This window comes from Dunckerocampus dactyliophorus, chromosome 7 (assembly GCF_027744805.1).
Source record: "Dunckerocampus dactyliophorus isolate RoL2022-P2 chromosome 7, RoL_Ddac_1.1, whole genome shotgun sequence".
Classification (NCBI taxonomy): domain Eukaryota; kingdom Metazoa; phylum Chordata; class Actinopteri; order Syngnathiformes; family Syngnathidae; genus Dunckerocampus; species Dunckerocampus dactyliophorus.
Window position 1 is genome coordinate 1,077,680 of NC_072825.1, and position 25,391 is coordinate 1,103,070.

The window sequence follows — 25,391 nt, forward strand, 5'->3', positions numbered from 1 at the left end:
TTCTTTGATGAGAGGCATTTTGTAAATCATTACACTTAGAAGAGGGGGAAAGAAAGAAGAAAAAATTGGGGTGGTGGGGGGTGTCGACGGCGGCGCAGCGCTCCTCTTCTTGCCCCTGATACTTGGGAGCAAGAATATGAGGTGTAAGGGGAAAAAGTTGCTGCACACAACTTTATAAAAGACATTTTTTTCAGTTTGTGGACGCACGCCCGTAGTGCCTTCAGTGTTTGTGTCTTCTGTCTGCAGAAGTCAAGTCAAGGCCCTCAGAGTGGATACACGCGATGGGGGCTCCATAGCGTCCAGGGGCCGAGGGTCTCTGTGATCGGCGTTTCTCCACTTTCCTGTCCTTGACGCTTTGCCATCAGGTGCGTCTGTTAAGAGGTTAAAGTTCAAAAGTTAACTAAACAGAAAGTGATGTTGTCCTTCCTCTGTGGCGTGACGAGGGGCTACTTAGGGGCGTCCAAAGTGCGGCCCGCAGCACATTCGAAAATGATCATTTAACAAGAAATAAACAACAGAAAAAATGTGAAAATCAGCAATAATTTTACAAGAATAAAGTCAAAATATTAAAAGGAATCAGCGGATCTAAATAAAAAAAGTTGTCATTTTACAAGAATAGCGTTGTGCTATTATGAGGAAATATAATGTAATTCCAGTAACATAAGTTAAAATATAAAAAACATTATTTTTTTGTGATGTCGTGATTGAGAAACAAAACAACAAATGTTGAAAGTTGTTGGGAAAATTAAGTTGCAGAAAAAGTTATGTTAAGAAAATAACGGCAAAATATTATTGGTATAAAGTCAGAATGACGAGTAAAAGAAAGTTTAAATAGTTGGAAAATAAATAAAAAAAACAACAGCAAAAAAAAGTTGTAATTTTACGAGACTAAAGTCAAAATATTGAGAAAAATAGTTGTATTTTAACGTGAAAAAAGCCTCAATTTTACTTAATAAGGAACAATAATATCATTTTAGTAGCACTGAGTTGAGATATTCAAGAAAAAAAATGTTTTTAACTTAAAAAAAACTAAACAAAGTTGTAATTTTTGGAAAATTAGGTTGGGGAAAAGTTACAATATTATGGGAATAAAATCATAATGTTACAAAAAGAATATTTGCAAAAATGATTTAAGAACAAGGTTGAAATATTTTGAAAATTAAACAAAACACAAGAATGGAGGGAAAAAGGGCAAAGAGTGAAGTCGATGCTAATAATGGGCTTTTTCACCCACATCACAAAGCTGACATGCAGTTCTTCTTGCAATATATCTAACATCTTAGCTGGCTGACATGTGTCGCTTTACAAAATAGCAAAGCGGCCCTGGCAGGAAGAGGTTTGGACATCCCTGGACTACGTATTCATCGGCCACACGCACGTAAGTTGTTCTTTTCCTTTGTGTGCAATATTAACAATTGATGGGAGTGTGTCATAACACGCAAATGTGGTAAAACTGGACTTTTAAAGCTGGTATCAGTTTGAAACTCACTACTGACACCTACAGAAGCTGCCCTGTGCTAGTTGCTGGCTCGCACAGAACAACTACACAACAGTGAAATGTTGTGTAGTTAAAAGTGACTTTGTGTATTAAAGATGTTTAGTTGGGCCTGGAGGTTAAACTCTTGCCGTCAAAGTAAACAGAAAGCCCGTCGAGGCCGCGTGGACGTGCACAGAGGGTGGGTCAGCAGGGAGCTGTGATGCTGGGAGCTTTGCCCCCCCCTCCATCTGGAAAAAAACCTGGAGCCTGTCCATCGCTTGGCACCGGTGCCGCTCTCGTTTCTACACATAGGAGGCGCATCGTCTCTAATCCCGGCACAAAAATTAATTGCTTAATTGAGTCAATTAGATGTCCCAAAAGATGGAGGCGACGTGCGGTAGGCGGTGAAACGTGAAGCTGAGTCCTTTTTGCGTGGAGAGTCAAAGTGTCTCTTGACACGGCTTCAATCAGACGTCACTCGGCGCACCGCATCATGCGCTGCTTGTTTGGGAGAACTATTTTCATGACTTATGGCGTTTGGGGAACGTGAAAGACGTCTCTGCTGCTTTTCTTCCTGGGAGCGCATTTAAATGGAGCCAAACTGCTCGCCTTTAAAGGCACATTCATCAAAAAAGAAGAAGAAGGGGGGGGGGGGTGGAAGCACAAGTGCGCTGCAGATGCTGCCACTCTTCCCCCCCGCCACCCGACCCCAAAGTAGAATTATGGCTTTTCATCAGCCGATGAATTTCACTTGTGATTAATTGCAACGCTCACTTTGGGGCTCTCTGGTGCACAAAAGGAGCTTTGTAAAATTCCCCAGAAAAGAAATGCAAATGGCTGGCGTTCCTGGCACCAAACATATGCTGCCACAATGCCAACAAGCCTGCCCCTGACAAGCCCAGCTGGGGGCTTGTAAGACTTGCTCTTGGCAAAAGACCTTTTTTTTCCACCCGCTTTGCAAATGATCGCCAATTAATACGAACAGCATCCAATTCTGATTTTGCACCTGGTAGGACTGTGAGTGTCTTGTAAAGCTCTTCAAGCAGCCGGATGGCATGTTCCTCCTTCGCTTTATTGTGGGGGGATCATCACAGCACAAGACACACAAGTCCATGGAGGTCAACAAACAGCATGGATGGCGAAAACGACCATCCAGCTACAACAGGGGTGTCCAAACCTTTTCCAGTGATGGCCACAGTGAAAAATGAAAGGATGCAAGGGCAACTTTGATTGTTGCAATAAATATGCTAAGAAATGATATACAGTATACAGTCATGGAAAAAATCATGAGACCACCCTTGTTTCTTGACTTTCTTGCTCATTTTAATGCCTGATACTACCATGTTTTGGCAGTACAATGCTATAGCTATTCATGGAAGAACTTTAGTGATGTTGGTTATTATCAAGACAAGCATGGAAGTTTCTAGATATCAGCTCTTGAATGAAACTCTTATGAGCTATACTTGTTATCATTATATTGTCCCAACAAATGTACCTTTAGTTGCAGCAGGCATTACAATGGACCAATAAACGGAAGAAACAAGGGTGCTCTCATCATGGTTCCCGTGACTGTACATATTTCAAGAAAAAGAACTGCTACTCAACTTTGTGATATATAGTGGTGTGAAAAAGTGATTGCCCCCTAAAGCTAATAAGTGATTGGGTCCCCCTTAGCAGCAACAACTGCAATCAAGCGTTTGCCATAACTTGCAATTAGTCTCTTCCAGCGCTACGGAGGAATTTTGGTCCACTCATCTTTGCAGAATTGTTGTCATTCAGCCACATTGGAGGCTTTTCCTGCATGAAGCGCCTTTTTATGGTCATTCCACAGCATCTTAATAGGATTCAGGTCAGGACTTGGACTAGACCACTCCAAAGTCTTCATCCATTCAGAGGTGGACTTGCTGGTGTGTTTTGGATCATTGTCCTGCTGCAGAACCCAAGTTGCTTTCAGCTTGAGGTCACCCACAGATGGCCAGACATCCTCCTTCAGAATTTTTTTGGAGACAGCAGAATTCATCACCGCAAGTCTTCCAGTTCCTGAAGGAGCAAAACAGCTTCAGACCATCACACTACCACCACCATATTTTACAGTTGGTATGATGTTCTTTTTCTGAAATGCGGTGTTACTTTTACACACAGGGCCATGTAGGTCTTATAATATTTAAATTTGTTTGATGATCTGAAACATTGAAGTGTCACAAACATGCAAAAAAATAAATCAGGAAAGGGCAAACACTTTTTCACACCATTGTATATCAAGCAAAGTCGCCATTTTACATGTCATCCAGGAGGCAGAAAATTGCCCCAAAGCCACAGAACAAACAGAAGCAAACAACACGGCCCCATGGCGGACTCAAGTGGTAAAGTTAAACTGAAAGATGCACGAGTAAAGTGAAATCAAAAGTGTGGGCTCACTTTGGCTTTTATAGTGTGTATGGAACATGGCTGGATCCGGACTTTGCCGTATGGAAGAAAAACACAACACACGGGCAGCACGACAACCACCTTATTCACCGCCACCCTCCCTGAGCTCACAAAGAAAACCGTGCCTACTCAGAAAAATGCTAACTTTTCCATCAACGGTGGCCTAGTGGTTAGCATGTTGACCACACAGTCAGGAGACCAGGAAGAGCTGGGTTCGAATCTCCATCGGACATCTCTGTGTGGAGTTTGCATGTTCTTCCTGTGCATGCGTGGGTTTTCTCCGGGTACTCCGGTTTCCTCTCGCATTCCAAGAACATGCATGTTAGGTTAATTGGCTACTCTAAATTGTCCATAGGTGTGAATGGTTGTTTGTCTATATGTGCCCTGCCATTGTCTGGTAACCAGTCCAGGGTGTACCCCGCCTCTCTCCCAAAGTCATCTGGGATAGGCTCCAGCATACCCGCGACCCTAGTGACCATAAGGGGCATAGAAGATGGATGGTTTTGTCTGACCTTTTGGTATGGATTAATAACAAAAAGTGAGGTTCACTGTTTGTTAGACACATTAAAAAATCCTGTTTACAGTTGTAAAGCGTAAATATGTCGCTGTATCGACATATCATTATCGTGAGCCATGTGTCACAAATTGTATCATATCGTGAAACCCCTACTTAGAACACATTTTCTAGAGTTTTCTCCAGAGTGTTGAAGACTTTGTCTTTCCCACAGCAGCATCCATCCATGTGATGAATTCCTCGTCATTCCAGAAGAAATGAAAGTGTAACAATTCAAAGGCGTTTCACGTCACTAATTGCTCATCAAGCGCTTCTGAAGTTGCCACTCGCCATACGACTTATGATGGATAGGAAGCTTTAACGAGCTCTTACAAGCAATTAAGTAATCAGGGAACCCCGCGGCTCGGCACTGGAGCTTGCAGTCTCGCTGACAAACGGTAGGCCGACATCAACAGCGGCACAATCAGCACAGGACACGGACGCCGCTCCACACACCGGGGCAGCCACGGGCCCGCGCTGTTGTTGTTATGACGGCAGATACTTTGTGACTTGGAGACTTGACTTGGCGGAGCAAATTTCTTTGGACGACGTTGTGGCAGGAAGAAGAAGAAAACGGCAAAAAACAACGCAGGTGTGCCAGCTTCCTCTGGCAGCTGGCACACCACCAGGAAGTGGATGGAAGGCAAAGCTCACTGAAGATGTTCCAAAGTCTTTGAAGAACACAATGAAGTGCTTAGATAGAAGTTAGGAGACAAAGAGTAAGGTGCCAATTCATTCAAGAAAAGCGGAAAGACACAAAGTAAACAAATTAAACAACAGGGGAGGACATGTTACACTCCCAACCACACTTAAATGCATTGCAGTGCTTTGTGGAAATATATATATATATATATATATTCAAGATTCAAGATTCAAGAGAGTTTTATTGTCATGTGCATGGTACAACAGCAGTTATACCATGCAATGAAAATCTTATTCTGTTCATTCTCCCAAGAAAAGAAAGAAAACAAATGAAAGAATAAGAACATAAGAAACATAAACACATAAACATATATACCAATAAATTAAGCAACAACAACAGAAGAGACATTAATACAAGTAAATAATACAAATAAATAAATAAATAAAGTGCTATGAGTGTGTGCGTGTGTTGCGTGCGGCGTGTGTGAGTGCTTCGTTGAGGAGCCTGATGGCCTGTGGGTAAAAGCTGTTTGCCAGCCTTGTGGTCCTGGACTTCAAACTCCTGTAGCGTCTGCCTGACGGTAGGAGTGTGAATAATGAGTGTTGTGGATGTGTGCTGTCCTTGATGAGGTTGTGTGTTCTGCGTAGGACTCTAGTTTTATAAATGTCTTGCAGTGAGGGGAGGGCTGCCCCAACAATGTTCTGTGAGGTCTTGATCACCCGCTGGAGTGCCTTCCTATCACGTGTTGTACAGTTACCGTACCAAACAGTGATGGAGGCGGTAAGGACACTTTCGATAGTGCATCTGTAGAAGCAACTCAGGATTGTGGTGGACATGCCAAATTTCCTCAGTCTTCTCAGGAAGTACAGTCTCCTTTGGGACTTCTTCAGAATTTGTTGGGTGTTGTGAGACCAGGTGAGGTCCTCGCTGATGTGTGTGCCAAGGAACTTGAAGGTTTTCACCCTCTCCACCTCAGTCTCATCAATAAACAGGGGTCTATGCGGCTCCTTTTCCCTTGTTCTTGGGTCGATGATCATCTCTTTAGTCTTATCTGTATTGAGAAGGAGATTGTTATCACGACACCAAGCTATGAGGTCCGCCACCTCTCTTCTGTATGATGTTTCAACACCACCAGTAATCAGTCCGATGACTGTAGTGTCATCTGCAAATTTAATGATGCTGGTGTTGTTCTGGGAGGCCACGCAATCGTAGGTGAAGAGCGTGTAGAGGAGTGGACTCAGCACACACCCCTGTGGGGTCCCAGTGCTCACAATTCTTGAGCTGGATGTGCGGTTGTGGACTCTGACTGACTGGGGCCTGCCTGTGAGAAAGTTAAACACCCAGTTACAGAGGGAGGGTGACAGGCCAAGTGTGAGGAGCTTATCTGTGAGTTTGTGGGGGCTGACTGTATTAGAAGCAGAGCTATAGTCTATAAATAGCATTCTGACATATGTGTCCTGGCCCTGTAGGTGAGAAAGGGCTGTGTGGATGGCAGTGTTGACTGCATCATCCGTGGACCGGTTCTGGCGATATGCAAACTGTAGAGGGTCCACGGTTGCCGCCGGGATGCTCTTTTTGATGTGGGTCATGACTATTCTTTCAAAGCACTTCATAACAATAGGAGTGAGTGCTATAGGGCGATAGTCATTCAAGCAGGTCACGTTGCTCTTCTTGGGTACGGGCACTATGGTGGTGGACTTAAAGCAGGTCGGTACAGATGCTTGTGCAAGCGACAGGTTAAATATGTCAGCAAGCACATCAGCTAGCTCTGATGAGCAAACCCGAAGTGCACGTCCTGAGATGTTGTCTGGCCCTGCTGCTTTTCGTGGGTTTGTTTTGTTCAGAACCCTGCGCACATCAGCTGATGTCACCATGAGAGGTGAGTCCTGTGTGCTCCCCAGGTTCAGCCACCCTCTCTGCTCATCAGGAGTTTGGGTGTCAAAGTGGGCATAGAACTCATTCAACTCATATATATGTACACACATATACACATATATACACACACACACACACACACACACACACACATATATACTGCTCAAAAAAATTAAAGGAACACTTGGAAAACACATCAGATCTAAACTGGGGGAAAAATGATGTTGAATATGTTTCCTGATAATAAGTGGGTGATGTATTAGTAACAAAATGATGCCACATCATTTGATAGAAATGAAAATGATCACCCTATAGAGGGGGGAAATCAAAGACACCCCAAAAATGGTCCATTTAGCTAAAATGTCATTGTAGCAACTCAAAATGATTCTCAGTAGTTTGTGTGGCCCCCACGTGCTTGTACGCATGCCTGACAACATGGGGGCATGCTCCTAATGAGACTACGGATGGTGTCCTGGGGGATCTCCTCCCAGATCTGGACCATCACTGCGGTACCTGGACGCATGGAGGAGATTCCAGGAGACAGGTAGTTACTCCAGGAGAGCTGGACAGGGCCGTACAATTTACATTTTGCTCTTTTGGATCTCACAGAGGTTCTATGTAGAGTTTCAAAATGCAAAAAGAAGAAATGGGAGTGAGACAAAAAAAAAAACAATTGAGCAAGCAATTTATTGCAAACAAGCATTAAAGTGAAATAGGCACGGGACCATCCTCGGCCCCTACGGATGGTGTCCTGGGGGATCTCCTCCCAGATCTGGACCATCACTGCGGTACCTGGACGCATGGAGGAGATTCCAGGAGACAGGTAGTTACTCCAGGAGAGCTGGACAGGGCCGTACAATTTACATTTTGCTCTTTTGGATCTCACAGAGGTTCTATGTAGAGTTTCAAAATGCAAAAAGAAGAAATGGGAGTGAGACAAAAAAAAAAACAATTGAGCAAGCAATTTATTGCAAACAAGCATTAAAGTGAAATAGGCACGGGACCATCCTCGGCCCCAATGAAGGTTGTTACTGGTGCTGAGAAGTCTAATAACCATCAGACGACATCTGCGGGAGAAGTCTTTTAAGAACAAAAAAGGTCTTCAAAGGCTTTGTCTCACAAAATAGCTCATTTGGAATTTGCATGAGAGCACCAAACATGGGACTTTGAAAGGTGGAAGAAAGTTTTATTCTCTGATGAGAACAAATGTAGCCTTGACGGTCCTGATGGCTTCCAACATTACTGGCATGACAAGGAGATCCCACCTGAAATGTTTCCCCACACAGCACGGTGGAGGGGGCGCCATCATGATCCTTCAATGGAACAATAGAGCTTCAGGTTGTGCAGGGGCGTCAAACGGCAGCTGGCTAGGTGGAGATGTTGCAGGGGGCATCCCTCATGACTGAAGGCCCTCGTCTGTGTGGTAATGACTTTGTCAACAGGACAACACTGAAGTTCACAATGCCCGCTTGACAAAGAGGAATAACGTCACGTGTTCCCCTGATCTAAATCCTATTGAGAACATTTGGGGATGGATGGCAAGGGAAGTTGACAAAAAATGGACATCGCTTCCAGACAGTGGATGCCCTCCATGATGCCATCTTCACCACCTGGAGCAACATTCCCACTAGCCTCCTGGAAACACTAGTATCAAGCATGCCAAACCCATTTCCTGGGTGATTAACAAGAATGGTGCACCTACTCATTACTGAGGCCTTTTTTGAACATTTTATTTCTATTTTAGATTTTTTTTTTGAGCTATGTCTTAAACTTTTGATAAGCAGGTAAACAGCCTATTGCACTTTAATTCTTGTCTGCAATAAACTGCTTACTCAAAAATGTTCTTGGCTCACACACTTGTTGCAGCATAATAGGTGTGCTGTCGCCACAAAGAGAGTAAAAGTGTAAATGAGGGAGCTTTGCTGCAAGCTGCTTACTTCTCTAATTGACACCTTGCCGTCTGAAGTGAAAAGCTCCAAAAACAGCTTTGGTGCATCGCCATGTAAAAATGTATGTCGCCACAAAGAAACACACCACTTCTCAGCTCGGCGCTCACCTGAGGCGTCGGCGAGCTGCATATTCTCACCACCCCCACCCTGCGATCCCAACACCCGAAAGCATGTTGGGCACCCGAGGGCGGCATGCCATATCTCTCTGTCTCACTTAAATAATTCTGCCCCGCCTGCTCCAGGCCACACGGCTCATAGCTCATGCCAGAGACAACGTTGCACATTGCAAATCAAATATGTTGCTTATTAATAGCTCGACTTTGGCGAACGCTACCTGCAGAAATGCCGCAGGGCCGAGGGAGGGTGGGGGACGCCTGCAGTTTGGAGAGCTTTCCCGCTCTTCTGGGGAAAAAAAACAGCTGAGAGTGCACATTTCTGTTCAACTGGCACACTTGCTATGCAGCGCGCACGTACACAAACACACACACACACACACACACGCACTAAAGAGTGCCAGCTCGTCATTAAGTCAGCCATGCATGACATGCACACGGCTTTTGTGTGTTCGACTTCATAGAACGTTACAAACAGGTAAGGACACTCAGAGAATGTCAACTTTACAGATGCCACGTCTGCCTTATACAGTAAGCGGTGTATGGTGTGGTTGTTAGGAATGGAATATTTTCCCTCTGCTTTGAACAAGACATGTTGAAGGCTTGTTGATAGCAGAAACACGCCACATGGCTTTGTGATCGCGCGTCATGTTTCTGCCATCAACAAGCCTACATGTCTTGTTCAAAGCATAGGGATTAATATTCCATTCCTAAGTTCCTAGGACGCCATGGTCAAAAAGCTTACACCCTAAGAGGGTGAGAAAAAAAAACAGCGAGCTGTATACTTATCCAAAGGAATGACACATCCGGCGATTGATTATGGTTCGGCACACGATTTAAGAAAACATGATACTAACAATGATAACGCAAATTCTAGCTAAAGCCACAAAATTACACAGAAAATGACTGTCTACTGTAAAAAATATATAAACACTATTTAGCTAAAATGACACTATAAAATAAGGAAAATACTTTATAATAGGTTTGACCATCACCCTTCAAACTTTAGGCTATGTTCATACTTTGCTATGCCTTCTTTCTCAAATGCAGTAGTGTTTCTCACCTTTTTTTGATCTAAGTTCTGACACTGGCAAGTTTTTTGTGCAGCTGTGACAGATGTGCTGATGAGAGGAAGAAAGGAGACAGCTACGAAGTTGTTAATCGTTTCCCGTGTGTTGTATGAACAAGCCACACACATAATAAAGATGATGGAAGGATTCCTTGGACGGAATCTGACTCTAAAAGAACCACTCCCCATTCTTCAGAGACTAAGTCACCAATGTGTGGATGCTCCGTATGGGCATTGGAGTCGGCGGACTAGTTAGCTAGGCGCACAGCAGACAGTGTACAAAAACCCAGACATATTTTTAGCAATAATTTGCGTCTAAAACAGAATCATACGAAAACCAGGGGGTACAAAAACCAAGGTCGGTTATATTTTGTCAGTGTCACTGATTAGCACAGTTTTATCGTCCAACATCAATTATCTTCCTCCCTTCTAGGTTGGTGCATGTGTAGTTAAAAGGAAAGGTTAACGACTAGCCTGGACAAAAATTAATTTGACCAGTCGTACGTTAATAGAGTTCCACTCCAGTCCTGCAGTTGGCAGTAGGGATGAGCCGGATACTCATTTTAGACGGCTTACTGATAATGCATTTTTGACGAGTATGAGCATGACACGAGGACCGCTCGTCATTATCTGCAATCGTGATGAAGGAAAATGCGCATTGGGTAACTACTTATGTATTCACTCTTCATGCTCTGTGATTGGACAGTCACACACAGCGACCGCCCCTCCCTAGACTGACTCACGACAGCCAGAGAGAGGAGCCATGCCTCTCACTCTCTCACACACAGACACAACACAGACAGTGACTCTCTGCTTGCTTCGCTTGACTCCAGCTCATGTTCTTTATTTCGGTTTGTATGATATTTAAAGTTAGTTGGTAGACTTGTTTCGTTACGTACGCGGTGCATTTGACAAGACAGTTGAAAACGGCTCATGTCATGTTGGTCACTGCCTCCAATCCGATGTTTTTTTTTTCACATTTTCCTCAGCTCAGCTTGTATCTAAAGTTACTTGGTAAACTTGTTGTGTTACGTGCGTGATGCATTTGACAAGACTTGCGTCGGCCACTGTCGGTTTGCGTTAGTCTACAAGCTAAACTACCAAAAGTCAAAGGAAATTTACATTAAAAAAAAGATTCTTTAAAAACCAAAATAGTTGTGGATTATGTGGAGATTTGTTTAATCAACAATTAATTGTTGTAGCTCTACTTGCTATTAAAAAAAAGTCCTCCGAGGTGAAGCTGCAGCGTCTCGCTAACTTGGTCGTCATTTCCTGCCCCTGTGTACAGATTGTGCCAGCTAATTAAGATGTAATAAGAGGCAGCCTGTCTGTTTGAATATTATTACAGGAAGAGTAGGTCAAATGAATAGCTCATCATCTGTCCCCTGTATCAGTCATCTCGTTTTAATGATCGTAATTCCGCCGTTAAATCTTAATAACATGTCAAGATCACAAGGGAGACATGTCAATTTGGGGGGCTTCAATGAGAATGGAGACGAGCGCCACTCAAAGTCCGACCTCGCTGATGTCATTAGCACGCACACACACACACACACACACACACACACACACACACACACACACAAGCAAAACAACAACAGGCACACATTTGTCACAAGGCAGTGCTGATGTGTTGATGTTACACAGTAAAGAGCAGCAGTCAATGTTCTATCTCATTTAGTGACTATGATACTAAATTAAATCTTCATGTTGAGAAAAATTGCTTTTTAATAAAAAAAAAAATAGCTACAATGACGCAAATTTTTTGTTGACATTATCAGAAGTACGAGTTTAACAATGTATTATTGTGGTTGTATACATTCTTAATTAAATGTATTTAAATGTAATCATAACAAAGTAATAATCCTAAATAAATTACTTGTAGTGAAAAATATTTTAGATGAACTAAATAAAGAAATACTAAATCCAAAGACTTATTGAAGCTGAAAACATGAGTGCTACTTTTAGCTACAGAGCTTCATTAATGCTACTGCTTCTCACTCCTACCACTTTTTACGTGCTTGTAGAGAGCGTGCATCAAACTGCTAACTAAGAATAGCAGCACAGGTCGCGAGGCAATGCCAGAAGAAGAGACAGAAAGACAAAACAAGTCGTTAACTCCAACAGGTTTCAAATGGTGGTCATACGGATGTATAACACAATTTAAAAATATAAGTTCTATCCTTACTATTGTTTATTGAAGACATTTTGATCCAGACCCATCATTACTGTGTCTGTGTTTCAAGAAGGTCTTTAACCAAATGACACCAGAAGCATTTCCAAGGTGAGCGGACAATTTTCTGTGCATCAGTCCGTCCATCGGCCTATGTGACAACACGCCCCTTGACGAGTCACTGTCTGTCTTTGTGTGTGTCGGTCCATCAGTCCATCTGTCTTCCTGTCTACCAGTCAGCAAAGTCTCCACTTGTCGCTATATCTGCTAATCTGAGTGTTGACCTGCCCGTCTGTCCGAAATATGTTATTTCCGTGGACCAATCTTGGTGTCTGTCTTTCTTTCTTTGCATCTGTCTATCCTTGTCTTGTCAGTCAGTGCAACTTGATATCATTTGGTTGTCCTGTCTTTAATGGGTCTGCTTGTCAATTCTGCTATGCAGTCCGTCCATTTATCTGTCGGACTGTCTATCTGGTTGACATGATTGTCTGTCTATCAATCAGTTGGTAATGCTCGTCGTCTTTCTGTCCTGGTTTGTCCTGGTGAGGCAGTATGTGCCCGTCCTTCTGTTTACCCAACAGGTATGAATATGATGTTCTATGCATCCATCATTCCACCTGTGGGTCCAACTGTCCTGTTGACCACTCCATCTAAAAGTCAGTCTGTCAATCTGTCCATCCACCTGTCTGTGCGTCTATCTGTCTGACAATCTGTAAGTCACTCAGTCTGTCTGTCTTTGGTCAGACCATCAGTCATTGAGTCAGTTATTGAGTCAGTCATTGAGGTCTTGAGCCGTCAACCGTGCTCAGCAATGGAGGCATCTGTTACAATAGAGCTGCGCTAAAAAGCACACAGTTGCATCCCATGCTCCACTGGCCATTGATCAATAGTCATTATCAAGCTGTGGCCCCCTCGGGCTTTTCACTACCTGCCTGCTCCTGGTACACTGGCAGCTCCCGCCATAGGACATAGCTCTTAATTGCTTTGTTCGTTGCCACTAATTGAGGGTTGTAGAGCGTTTGCCAAGAGGAGTGTGACTTCAGTGGGTCTGCATCTAATTAATGTGGTCACACGAGCCTCCTGTCTTTCATTTTCACTTCCTGCAATGCAAGGTGCGACTGCAACAGTAAGTACAGGTTGGTGGCTACAGTATATGGCACTCCCTGGGCCATGTGCGCCACCAACATATGGACGCACTGAGACGTGTTTGCATGCGTGAACATATTGCCAGACACTCAGTGCATCTTTTAGCACTTGTGACTTGTCCCACTTGTGACTTGAAGTTGTCACTCGCTGCCATCCATACAACTGTGTCATTAACATACTGATTAATCAACTGCCTAATTAAGCACATTTCCTATAGGCTGATTACGCCTCCTGGACCTCGTGGTGAGAAGGCATGTAGAGCGCATGAGTGATTTCATTATAACACTGTCAGAGCGGCAGAGGATGATATATACTGTATATTGTATGGCAAACAGTAAAAACACTATGCTGGAGTTGGAGGAGTTGAAGACTAATGCATTAAGAGTACATCAGAGCCTTGTTCTACTCTGTCCGTATCTTCACACGCCACAGACCTTTGATGCTGAGAGAACATGAATTCTGTCTCAAACATAGGAAAACGTGACGCATCGTATTTGTTTGTTTGTGACTTAGCAGGTCACTTCCTGGTTCATAGATGGACGACGGAAGAAGTCCAAATCATTTTCGAACAGATGGACAGGACTCCACTATTTGCTTTCTGGAGAGATATCCCGCAGCGACTGGCGACAGTAGAGTTGGACAACATATCGACATTGCATTGTACTACACAGCAGCACAGCTAGGGAGTCGACACTTTGGCTCAAGCCCCGGATGTTTTCTGAAACGAACCTGAATCAGAATTTGACATCCTGCAACAGTCCTGCGCAGTACTGAAGTCCCAGATATTGGCAGAAGCTGTGGGAATTAGCGTACATAGCCTGGGCCTGCCCCCCAAAAGAGGAGTTTCCTCCAAAAGGTGGTTTGTTGGTTCTCTGTTGTTTTGCATCGGAAAGTCAAACTTTGGTTTTCCTATGGCCCAGGTTTTGCACGACTCAGTTTATATCAAAGATTTTCACAAAGTTTGTACATGTAAAAAAATAGTCCGTTTGCCCTGTACTGCATCGTAGTGTGAAATTATGTGGCCAAAAACCGCACCGTACGCACTGCTAACTTCCTGTCCATGCATGTTTTATTGAGTGTGACAGCTACTGTAATTAACCCGCAATGGGCCAAACATTTGATCAAGAAGGTGAGAAACACTATTGAATTCAGTCTTGCCAGGATGTACGGAAAGTCGGCTTCAACAATAAGTTCCATCCGTTGTTTTCTGCATGTAACACTATAATTATTATTTATCAAATGTATTATAAAATACATATGTTTTGTTTTTCGCCTGACATTTTGGAACAAATTCATAATGAAAACTGAGCTAGCACAGTATTGATGATGTTTTGATGGACCTTGTTTGACATTTGATGGCAACTGACAAAACATGGCCAGGCTTGTGCAATTTAAAAATAAGAATAAAATGTGCGTGCGCCACAACAAAACGCCATCTCACATCTTCTATGGTCTTACATCCAACCCTGGTGCCGCATCGTCAGCTATTCCATGACAGTATGAAAACACAGGAATTGAGCATGGAAGAACCTCAGCTGGATGTGACCATGTTAACAATATCAGTGGTCCTTCTGCTGGCCGGCTGAAGACGGCACTGTTGTGCACATTGCCTGATCCCGAGGTCGACATTGGGCTTCCGCCACAGACGTCGAGCCAAGCCAGTTAAGAGACACTTCCGCCCCGCACACAAGGAACCATCTGTTTTAAAGGTGGCAAATAAATAAATAAATGCTCACACTCTCGCTTTCACGCGACTGTGTTCCCTCCCCCTCCTCTACTATGTCAAGATCCCAAACGCTTATCGAATCTGCTTCTACCTCAGGGTGAAGCCAGCTATGTTGTATTTGTGCTCCATAACGCAATGGCGTACCGACGCTTGCAGGTCTTGGCTGCTGAGACGTGTCAGCTTGTAGTTAAACAAACATTGGCTGAGAGGCGTTTGAAAAAAACATATTGTCCTGGCTCAACACACACCCACCGACACCACGCTCCCCCCAGCCCCCAACACGCTCCCCCCTTCCTCTTTTGCCAAAAACAAGACATCGGGGTGTCTGGAGGAGAATGTCTTCTCACATCAACAGCTCGGTGCGCTCAGGCCTTCCATGGTGTGTCCAGCAGAGGGTGCTGGACTTGGTCCAGTGGTTCTAACACACTAGGTTTCTGTTCTTCATGAAGCTCAGGAGAAGGATGCCTTTGTTCAGTTTGTTTTGATACTTAAATATATCTTTCTCGTTCTTATTTTGGGAATTTAACCTAAAGACGACTGTTGACCACAGGGGCCATGAACGCCTCCTACTGTTTACTTAGTGTGCATGGAACCTCAGTTTAGGACAGAGAGAAAGAGGATTTTAAGATGCAGCTTGTCCACAAGACTTCTCAGTGGCGGCCTTTTTTTATGTACTATATCGCTTTAAATGAAAAACCTCTTCCTTCCTTCCTACATACATCCGGGGCCAATACAATTCAGACTTTAGATATATGGAATTAACCGTAGGGTGTACACATTAGTGTAGATTGTACTAACCCCTAACCCTAACCTCTATCCCCTAATCCTAAACCCAACTCTTCTAAACCTAACCCCTATCCCCTAATCCTAACTCTAAACCTAACCCCTAATCCTAAACCCAACCCTACACCTAATCCCAGCACCAACTCTAAATCTAACACCATCCCCTAATCCTAACCCCAAATCTAAACCTAACCCTTATCCCCTAATCCTAACCCCATCCTCAAATGTAAACCTAACACCCTTTCCCCTAATCCTCACTCCAACCCTAACCCTAACCTCTAATCCTAACCCCATATGTAAACCTGGAGGAAGTGGGGGAGAGAAGGATGTTGGCTAAGCTGACATTCATCATGGACAACACCTCTCACCCGCTACATGACACTGTGGGTTCCCTTAGCAGCTCCTTCAGCAGCAGACTGTTACACCCACGGTGTAAGAAGGAGAGGTTCCGCAGGTCCTTCATACCGACCGCTGTCAGGCTCTACAACACCTGCACCACCTGAACCATGTTGTAGTCACTATGTATTCTTTACTTGCGTATCTTGCTTGCTGCTGTAACAAGTGAATTTCCCCGCTGTGGGATAAATAAAGTACAAATACAAATACAAAGACATATCCCCTAATCCTAACCCCAACTCTAAACAAACCCCTATTGTAACATTATTTCTGACAGGGCTGTGATAAATAATGAATATCCGTGTTAAATACTGTACATGTCTTGTTGCAACAAGCGTCCCCCTCCCCCTGTGAATATCGCCCTCAGAGAAGTGAAGGTGCATTGTAACAAGTGCATTATTGAGCAGATGTGACAGTGAGAAAGAATGAATGTTATCATGGAAAAGAAAGCAAGCGATGGGAAAAAATGAATGCAAGCAGCCTATTTCGAGTGCTCCTTTAAAGCCTATTTAAAGGGCGTTAGGTATTATGAATGTGAGCGGTCTAAATTTACCCTGCTGATATCCGTCTTCATCTCAGTGTACTTTTCTCTGCAGGCTCTTTAAATCACATTCCATGATGATTCCCTTTTTTCCCTTTTAGGCTTAATTTCATTTCTCTAATCTCTCCTTAATGCAGCCGTGATCCGATTTGCGTTTGTTTGAAGCAACTAGAAACAGCTGACATAAGTATTTGCGGTTGTGCCGAAAAGGCGCAGCAAAGTGACATCAAGTGCTAAATAATGCATGACGCTAAAGAGAACCCATTTGGGAATCAAGGAGGATAAGTAGCGGCCCATTTTGTGCCTGTTAGGGCCTCTCTGCGAGCATCAGCGCCTGCGTTAGGAAGAGCTAATGGGCCCCGGGAGGGGAGAGGTGGGTAGGAGGGTGCCGCTGGAGGCGGGGGCCCGAGGTCTCCGGACCTGATGACAGATGGTCGGCCATCTCGCCGGGTGACGGTGGCTATGAGGTCTGTCGCCAGGCCCGTCTGCCGTGCTGACAGCGGCGCTCTGATGAAACGACATTGTGGGAAGGTGAATAGACGGCTAGCGTGCCAGGACAGACAGCGACTGGCTTTGGGTTGTGACTACTGATGTCAGGTTTAAAAGAGGGGTGTCCAAACTTTCCAGCAAGGGCCACATAATGAAAAGTGAAAGGATGCAAGGACCACTTTGATGTTTTGTAAAGATAAAAGGACATTCTCTGGAGCCTGTTGACACATCCTGGTGTTAATCACTGCCTCTCTCCAGCAGTCCAGCGCACACAGAAATGTAAGCCACGCCCTCACTTTGTTCTTAAATCTGATTGGACCTTAATACGTGCATTCAATGAGGCAGATTCTGTGGGGAAATTTGGTGTCTTACTGGAAATGACATAACAGAGGTGACGTTCGTTGAATACGTTGAATGGGGACACATTTTCCAACATAGTCACTGAAAATCTCAAGCTCTGCTGCTCAGTAGCGTGTCTCCACGTCATCTGATGTCATGTCTCATAACATTACTGATGCCTACTGACCACAATGCTACATATAACGTGTGCTTCCAATATTTTTTGACTGATAATAGGCCATAGTCAACCACCAAACAGCCGTCATTTATTAATTATTTGTGGACTTTTTCCCGTGGTATAGTGAGGGACGGCTGTACAGAAAGTGAGTCAACACACAGCCGTTGGTGTCTGGCAACACATGTGCTTACTTAGCAGGATAATTGCATCTTGCCGACAGTCCAGCATGGTGGCGGTAGCATCACACTGACAAGAATAAATGTTGGACTAGAAATGAAGTCATATTTCCAAAAGCTGTCAAACTGGTGAGCGATACGCACAGTGATTGTGATGTGCATGTCCTGCTTGGATGTAGATGAATGGCATTTATTTCTATGTAATAACCAAAATGTGACAGGTAAACAGGTTCAAATACCCAATCAAAAATGAAATATGGTAAAAACGCTGCCACCACCAGTCTAGTAAGTAGTCCCACACTGCGTTCTCATTTCAGAGACACTTTATTAGCTTTGATCAAGTGCGTGACGAAAACTGATGCAAGATGTTTGCTTCGTCGAGTCCAACAAATGATCATGTGACAGCCCCCCCTCCTCCTTTTACACAAAACAAAACAAGATAACAACACCTCTTTCTCCATGTTGCTCCAAATAAATACAGCACAAAATATCTGGACGTTAAATGTAATAATTGAAGAACAGCATCAACTCCCTACCGCCAAGCCAGCCTGTCGGGACAATTAGCCTGTCTTACGCTCCCGCTGATGGGATTAGATGATTCCCGCAGTCTAGACTGAGGTGCAGCTTCCCAACTTCCCATTTCAGCGCTTTCTAAACTTGCATGAAGGCAAGCTTTGTGTTATCTGGAAGCCTGAAGCGGGAACAGAGGCAAAGAAAAGCAACCAGGAACACTGGAAAAACCCTCCAAACACAAGTAAAAAAAACCAAAACACTATTTGTGTCCAGCAGCCCATCGCAGAATGGACTCTAAATGAGCAAATAAAAGGCAGACTGCAGGTTTGTGGGTCTCCAAAGTCCAAAAAAAATGGGGATGTTTTGTTTTCAATTACAGCTGAAAATTGTGCTCACAATTGCAGCGAAGTCCAAAATAGAAGAATAAAGCAGTTTATTGGTGGTCTTAAAGAGGCCCAGCAGCTGTAATAGGGACCATTATAGCACCTTGATCATTTCCCTGTTGTTTCCTGTGTTGTTCCAGTGAATTAGCCCTGAATGATTTATGCTCACTGGGCTGGCCCCTGATGGGCCCTGGCAGCACATATAGAAACACACTTAGGGCTTTTTGCTGTGTAAACACATTGTATCAAAAGACAACCTGTCGCAAAAAGCCAAACATTTTCCCCTCCAGCGGGGCCGCCCGGTGTCATCTCAGCCGTCAAACAGCGCCGTGTCACAGCCAATCAGAGGCCTCGGTTGGGCCGCACGACCCATTTAACCTCAGCAAACAGAGCGCGCGCAGCTCGCCTGGGCCGGCTTAAGAGCGTGTGCAAACACCAGCGAGGGCCATCGGGCGAGCATCGAGGCGGCCCGGGCCGAGGGCGAGCATCCCCGCTAATGGCTTTGTGATGACTCAAGATCGAGCGGCCATCTGTTTGCTTCAGCAGGGGAGGGGCTGCCATCGTCCACCGTCCACATACACCAAATATTAGCGACTAGTGGCTTGGCGGGAGGCGCAGGATGTCCGCCATATGTCCATAAATGGCAAACACGTCGCTGGCCAGATAAGAAGCGAGGCGACACGGATCAGCGACACCACAACTCCAAAAAGGTGTAAGACTCGGAAGACCTCCTGAAGTTAAACTCTGAGAATCAATGTCAGCATCTATTCACCCATTTCCGATACCATTTATCATGTTGTGGGTCACGACAAGGGCTGGAGTCTATCCCAGCTGACTTCGGGCAAAAGGTGGACAAACATCTTGACTGGTCTCCAGTAAATCAGACAATAAATGGGATTGGAGCCGACTCCCACCAACAGAAGTCAGCTATGTGAAGCACTACACTACCACTGGTCCTTGGGTTCCACTTTTCTAGCCGCTCTACTTTCTTCTTTAATAGCTCAACATCAGAAAGAGACAAACTTCAATAGTAAAATTAAATGCAGAATTAGTTTTTTTTGGGAACATTTACTTGAAAATATTGCCGTATTTTTAAATACATGTAAAAATAGATTTTTACTTTTACTTACTTTTACAAAATTATTTTTTATAATTTTCTTTGTTGTGTTTAAAAAAAAAAAAAAAAAAAAAAAGAAGGAAAGGGAAAAAAAAAAAGCTTTGTTCTTATTTATTTATTTATTTATTTAGTATTGTCATCATTATTATCATTATTATGAATGTTCTCTCCTTTTTTGGGGGGAGGGTTATCTCACCGTTATCTATTATGTGTTATCCTGACTATCACTGAAAACATGACATGGAATCCAGGAAGTGAACAACATGTACTGTACTAGATGTAGAATGGATGGGGGGTAGGATTAAATAAGCTTTGCTTCTTCCTACTCCTTTTGGACATGTGGAACTGTCAAAGAATGATTCACGAGATGTATTCCATTGGAACCTTCATGTTCAAATAAACTAAACCAAACCAAACCAAACCAAACTTTTGGGAGCATTCATTTGAAAATATATTCTTTTACTAATTACGTGTAAAAACAGATTTAGTTTTTGGGCATTTTTTTGAAAACATTGTACTTGTATAAAAAAAAAATTAAAATAAAATATTGTACATGTGAAAACAAAATGTGTTATTTTGGGGTTTTCTGTTGGCAAATCTAGTATTTTTACATTGGAAAACATTTGTTTTGGGGGGGCAATTAATAAAAAAATATTGGACATTTTTTAAACTAAATGTAAAAAAATATATATCTTTTTTGGGGGATATCTTTGGTAAATGTTGTACATTTCATAAAAAAAATGGAATTGTAAAAATGGAATATGTCATTTTCCATCTTTATAGAATAACAATGAGACATATTTTTATATTTTCTACATACTGTCACAGAGTAAACTATAAGTTTTTTACATGACAAACAAATAATACAAAACAATAAAATACAACTCTAAGAAATCAAATCACTAATAGTGAAAACAAGTGTAGTAGCTCGGTTTTGTTTGTTGGCACGAGAAGTTGTTCAACACGCTGCTAGAAGCAATCAGCTGTTTCAAGTTCAGGCAGATTCCAGCACGTTGCACACAATCAATACAACAAAAAAATGTCCGTAAGCTGCGCTGACAAATTAAGGCAAGAGTTGCTTTTTCATTACTAACACATCCGTTTTCATTTTTCCCATCAGTGGAAGCAATTAAACGGTGCTTCCTTAAATTAGTCATTGATTTTTATCAATAGTGACACTTTACACAAGGAAATAATAACTTTTTTTTTCATTACTGCTGTCGTTGAGAGAAAACAACAACAAAAACAGTCCTCCAAGTGCAAGGGGGGGAAAAAAGTGCAGTCTTAAATTAGCCATTGATTTTTCCTCAGGTGTCACTTTAGTTAAATACCTTGTGGTCCACAGCTGGAAATTGACAAGAGACGGAAATCTATTTGTCCACACACACGCACGCACGCACACACACACACGCACACACACACTCACACACACGCAGAGTGTTTATTTTCCGGACCAGTATGTAAAATGTGTACTCTCTTTTACGGGGTCTTTTTACATAAAATGATGCACTACTTCCACTAACACTGCTTCACTTCTTCTTTTTATGACAGTTAAGAATGTTAAAATGTGACTTCAAGCAGTCCCTGGTCATGTAATACATCTTTTGCAATGGCCACAGTTTGAACCTGGAAGAGATCATTTCTGAATGGGAGTGCATTGTTTTGAATGCGTTCAACGTCAGAGGTTCCATTGTGTCAAAGAAAAAGAGCCAGAAGAGTCATGTGACGTATTTAATGATTGAAAGCATTTTCCTCCTCACAAGATTTTTTTTTTGTCCTTCTCCACCCGCCCCCACACCCAGTCAGGTCAATGTTAGCCTCCAGAACAGAAGTCAAACACACTACAATTAAAAATATTCATTAATGCTCGTGTTGGACAACCAAAAATAATAATAATAAATAGGAAAAAACATATCAGTGAATCCAGAAAATACAATTACAAATGGATCAGCAACATAATATGAATTGTAACTGATTTTACAAGTTATATATTGTTACGACCCAAAGTAACCAATTTGAGTTTGGTTTTTATTGTTTTTTTAAATCTATACACGAGGGAGTCTTCAGAGGTCTTCATATACATTTAATTTTCCCTGCTGCATTTCATTCATTCATTTCATTATACAAATGTTCCTGTTTGGGGATTATTATTTAGTTTATTTTATGAACTGGACAACTTTTCTTTGCTTGACAAATCACCATATATTCTGGACAACAAGTTGCACTTTTGCCGCGACCCTAGTTAGGATAAGCGACATAGAAAATGGATGGATGGATGGAAGTCGCACTTTTGTTTCTTTCTATATCAAAATATATACACTACCGGTCCAATTTCTCTGGAGGAAAAAGCTACATTTGTCAGTGTTAAGATGGTCCATTGTTAATTCCCTTTTTTCTTGCCATTTTTGTAGCACCAACTGACTTTCTCCGGTACAATGCAATGCTGAGGGTACAGTGAGTGATCAAGAAAAGCATGGAAACTCTTATGAGCTGTATTTGTTATCATCAGTATATTTGTCCAAACATGTACCTTTAGTTGTACCAGGCATTACAATGGATCAATAAACTGAAGAAACAAGGGTGCTCTCATCATTTTTTCCATGACTGTATTTGCACTATTTCTGACATAATTATTTTCCTCATGATCTTTCGGTGTGTGTTGCCCCATGATATCATATGATGACCATATAAGGTCCTTGGTCAGTAACCTTCCTTGTCTTGTATTTTATGACGTCCTTGGCTAGGAGCCTACTTTGTATTTAGTCATATGATGTCCTTAGCCTTCCTTAGATGCCAGTGGGCATGGGCCTGTCCTCGGTTTCAAGGTAATCAGGGTTTCAAAACTACTGAAACTGTGCGTCATACCGTTTCTACAATATGAGATGTGGAAATGAGCGGCACCGGTACGGTCAACATATTACTCACATGGAGCGTCACCAAATGTGGAGATGCGATTGTGGAGGAAACAGGGGCGGAGGATAAGTGGTACAAAGCGTTTACTCTCCACTAAACAACATGCAACAACCATTTAACGTCTGAGTTGCTAACAACAATCACATGACCACATGATATTTATGTTGTGACCTTCTTGGTTTTCTTGATTGTATTTATTTGCATTTTGCTTTGTTGTTGTTGTTTTTTTTACAAAAAAAAAATAACCACCTGTTGTGTTGGGGAGTTGCAGGATTAGCCACAGTCGACTGCATTTTATTTATTATTTGGAAAGAATTGTTGTGTTCTAATTGATTTGAAATACCTATGTTCCACTTTCATCGTGTTTTGTAATATTATTTAATAATGATTGTTTTGTCTTGACTTTGTTTTCTCTTTTCAAAGATATTTCAAAATAACACATTGTAGAGCTGCAATACTGTGATATTTTTGCCCAAGGTTACCATACCATCAGATTCTCATAGCGGCCCATGCCCAGCATGTGATGGCGTGTTCCAGCACAGTCCTCCTGGTCAAGACATCCTCCGTAAAAGGTTGTCTCCTGATCCACACAGCCTTGGACGTGTAAACATGTGACAGATGTCCCCTTGCATATGCACACCGTCACATTCTGTAGAAGTTAAGACGTTCCTTTCTTGAGGCTTTCAGGTTGTCTTCATTTGTCTCCTTGCACGCACGTTTGACTAATTTGTACCTCTCAATATTCTCAAAGAACTTGTCTTGTCTCTTGTCTATTTTGAAGCCAGCAGGAAATTTGACCTCGATAGCCTGTTGTCGTGTGTGCGCTATTGTGTAGATGAATAACTTGCCTTTCCAGACAAAATGTCTGCTCTAGGTCTTGGATGTTGTGAAATACATTTTAAAATAAATGTGACTTACAGTCCAGTGCGACTTAAATATGGCGCATTTTTTGACTGATGCGACGTATACTCTTGAGGGACTAGGACTCGAGGTAGCCTGGAAAATACGGACTTGCAGTCCTGAAAGAAAATAAGGAAGAAGAACTTGTTCCCACTAGAAAAACAAGTTGACAAAATATAAGACTGACCTCCCGAGGCTTTCGTACTTCGCCACCAAAAAACACTTTTTTAATTTATTGAACCGCAGGACACAAATGCCATCCTTTACATACATTTTCACCTCAAGGGTGAGTGAATTTGGATGCATTCCGGAAAACAAAGATCACGTCTACTAGCAGGTGATGCTAGCCGGCCCCAACATTTGGTGTCCCCAATGAAATTCTGCCTTTGCAAAGATAATAACTGATCATATTTGATTGATTATTGCTGTGGGTGTGGAACTGCATTTCCTCATACTGAGAAGTGTTCTTAATATTTTGGTGAGCTGATTTAGTTACATGAGGGGGTGGTCGCAACACTGATGTGGGGGCGGTACCTAATGAAGGAGCCGATGACGACGGTAAACACACAAGGTGCACACGTGATGCGGTACAGGTGTCATCACGTGATCATCCTCAGCCACGGGTACACGGAGGAGACGGAGGCGGGGCCGGAGATCACTGACGGGAGGAGCCAAATGTCTTGATTTTTTTCGTGCTTGCACGTTCCACCGTGACGATAAAGTCATAAAGTATTCTCTTGAACACACAAGGAGGAAGTGACCGTTCTGTCGTGGGTTGCGTCCAGGAGGAAAATTCCGATGAAATTCCCAAAAATGTGTCAAGTTTGCTCTCATGAGTTGGCCCATTGGGAGTCCTGTCTCAGTGTTGTGCCGCATGCTGGAGTTGTACAAACATAAACAACGCTAATGAGCCGCCGGGTCCATAAAGTGCACATCCGAGAGACGGAAGCAACAAAATAATAAAAGTACTCATCATCATAGTAATAACAATAATAAGGGAGGATGTATGTGTTCAGTCTTTGTCCACTCCACGTGGGACAACACGATCACTTCCTGTGAAGGAGGTCATCGGGTAGGAGGGGTCGGGGCTAGTAAACGTAGCCCTCGCTGTAGGGGTGGGGCTGGCAGTAGGGCCCCTCCTGCACGTAGGCCATGTTTTCGTCAAAGTGCGACAGGGGCACCGTGTCCTCCTCGTTGATCTGACGCTCCATGTCGGTCTTCAGCACAGGACGCTGATTGTCCGGGAACGCCATGGAGAACAAGGCCTCAGGGTCGCACACAAACTTGTACACGTATCTCTCGCCGGCCACCTGGGGTGGGGTTTGTGGGACGGATGGGTGGGGAGGGTGAGGTGGTGAGGGTGGGAATGTGTTGATGGGGGCGTTGGAACAAAATCAATTCTTCAGCTTTTTGAGTTATGTTGTGTCATTTCCTGTCAGTGTCAACTATTTACTATGTTCAATTTGACCTTCCTTTGTTTGAATGAAACAAAAACTACCAAACAGCTTTACT

General features: G+C 43.1%; 1 protein-coding gene across 6 annotated transcripts in view; it reads right to left on the bottom strand.

The window, feature by feature from the left end:
* Positions 1–3,446: 3,446 nt before the first annotated feature.
* The window catches only part of etv1 (ETS variant transcription factor 1), a 44,975-nt gene continuing 23,030 nt past the window's right edge, over positions 3,447–25,391 (bottom strand). For 5 of the 6 annotated variants that reach the window (XM_054782566.1, XM_054782565.1, XM_054782567.1 and 2 more), the window contains one exon: positions 21,684–25,189. In XM_054782566.1, coding sequence (XP_054638541.1) covers positions 24,968–25,189 — 222 coding nt within the window. In that variant the 3' untranslated portion in view covers positions 21,684–24,967. Of the gene's footprint in view, positions 3,518–21,683; positions 25,190–25,391 lie in introns of those variants that run through there. The other variant, XM_054782569.1, reaches the window with a different exon arrangement.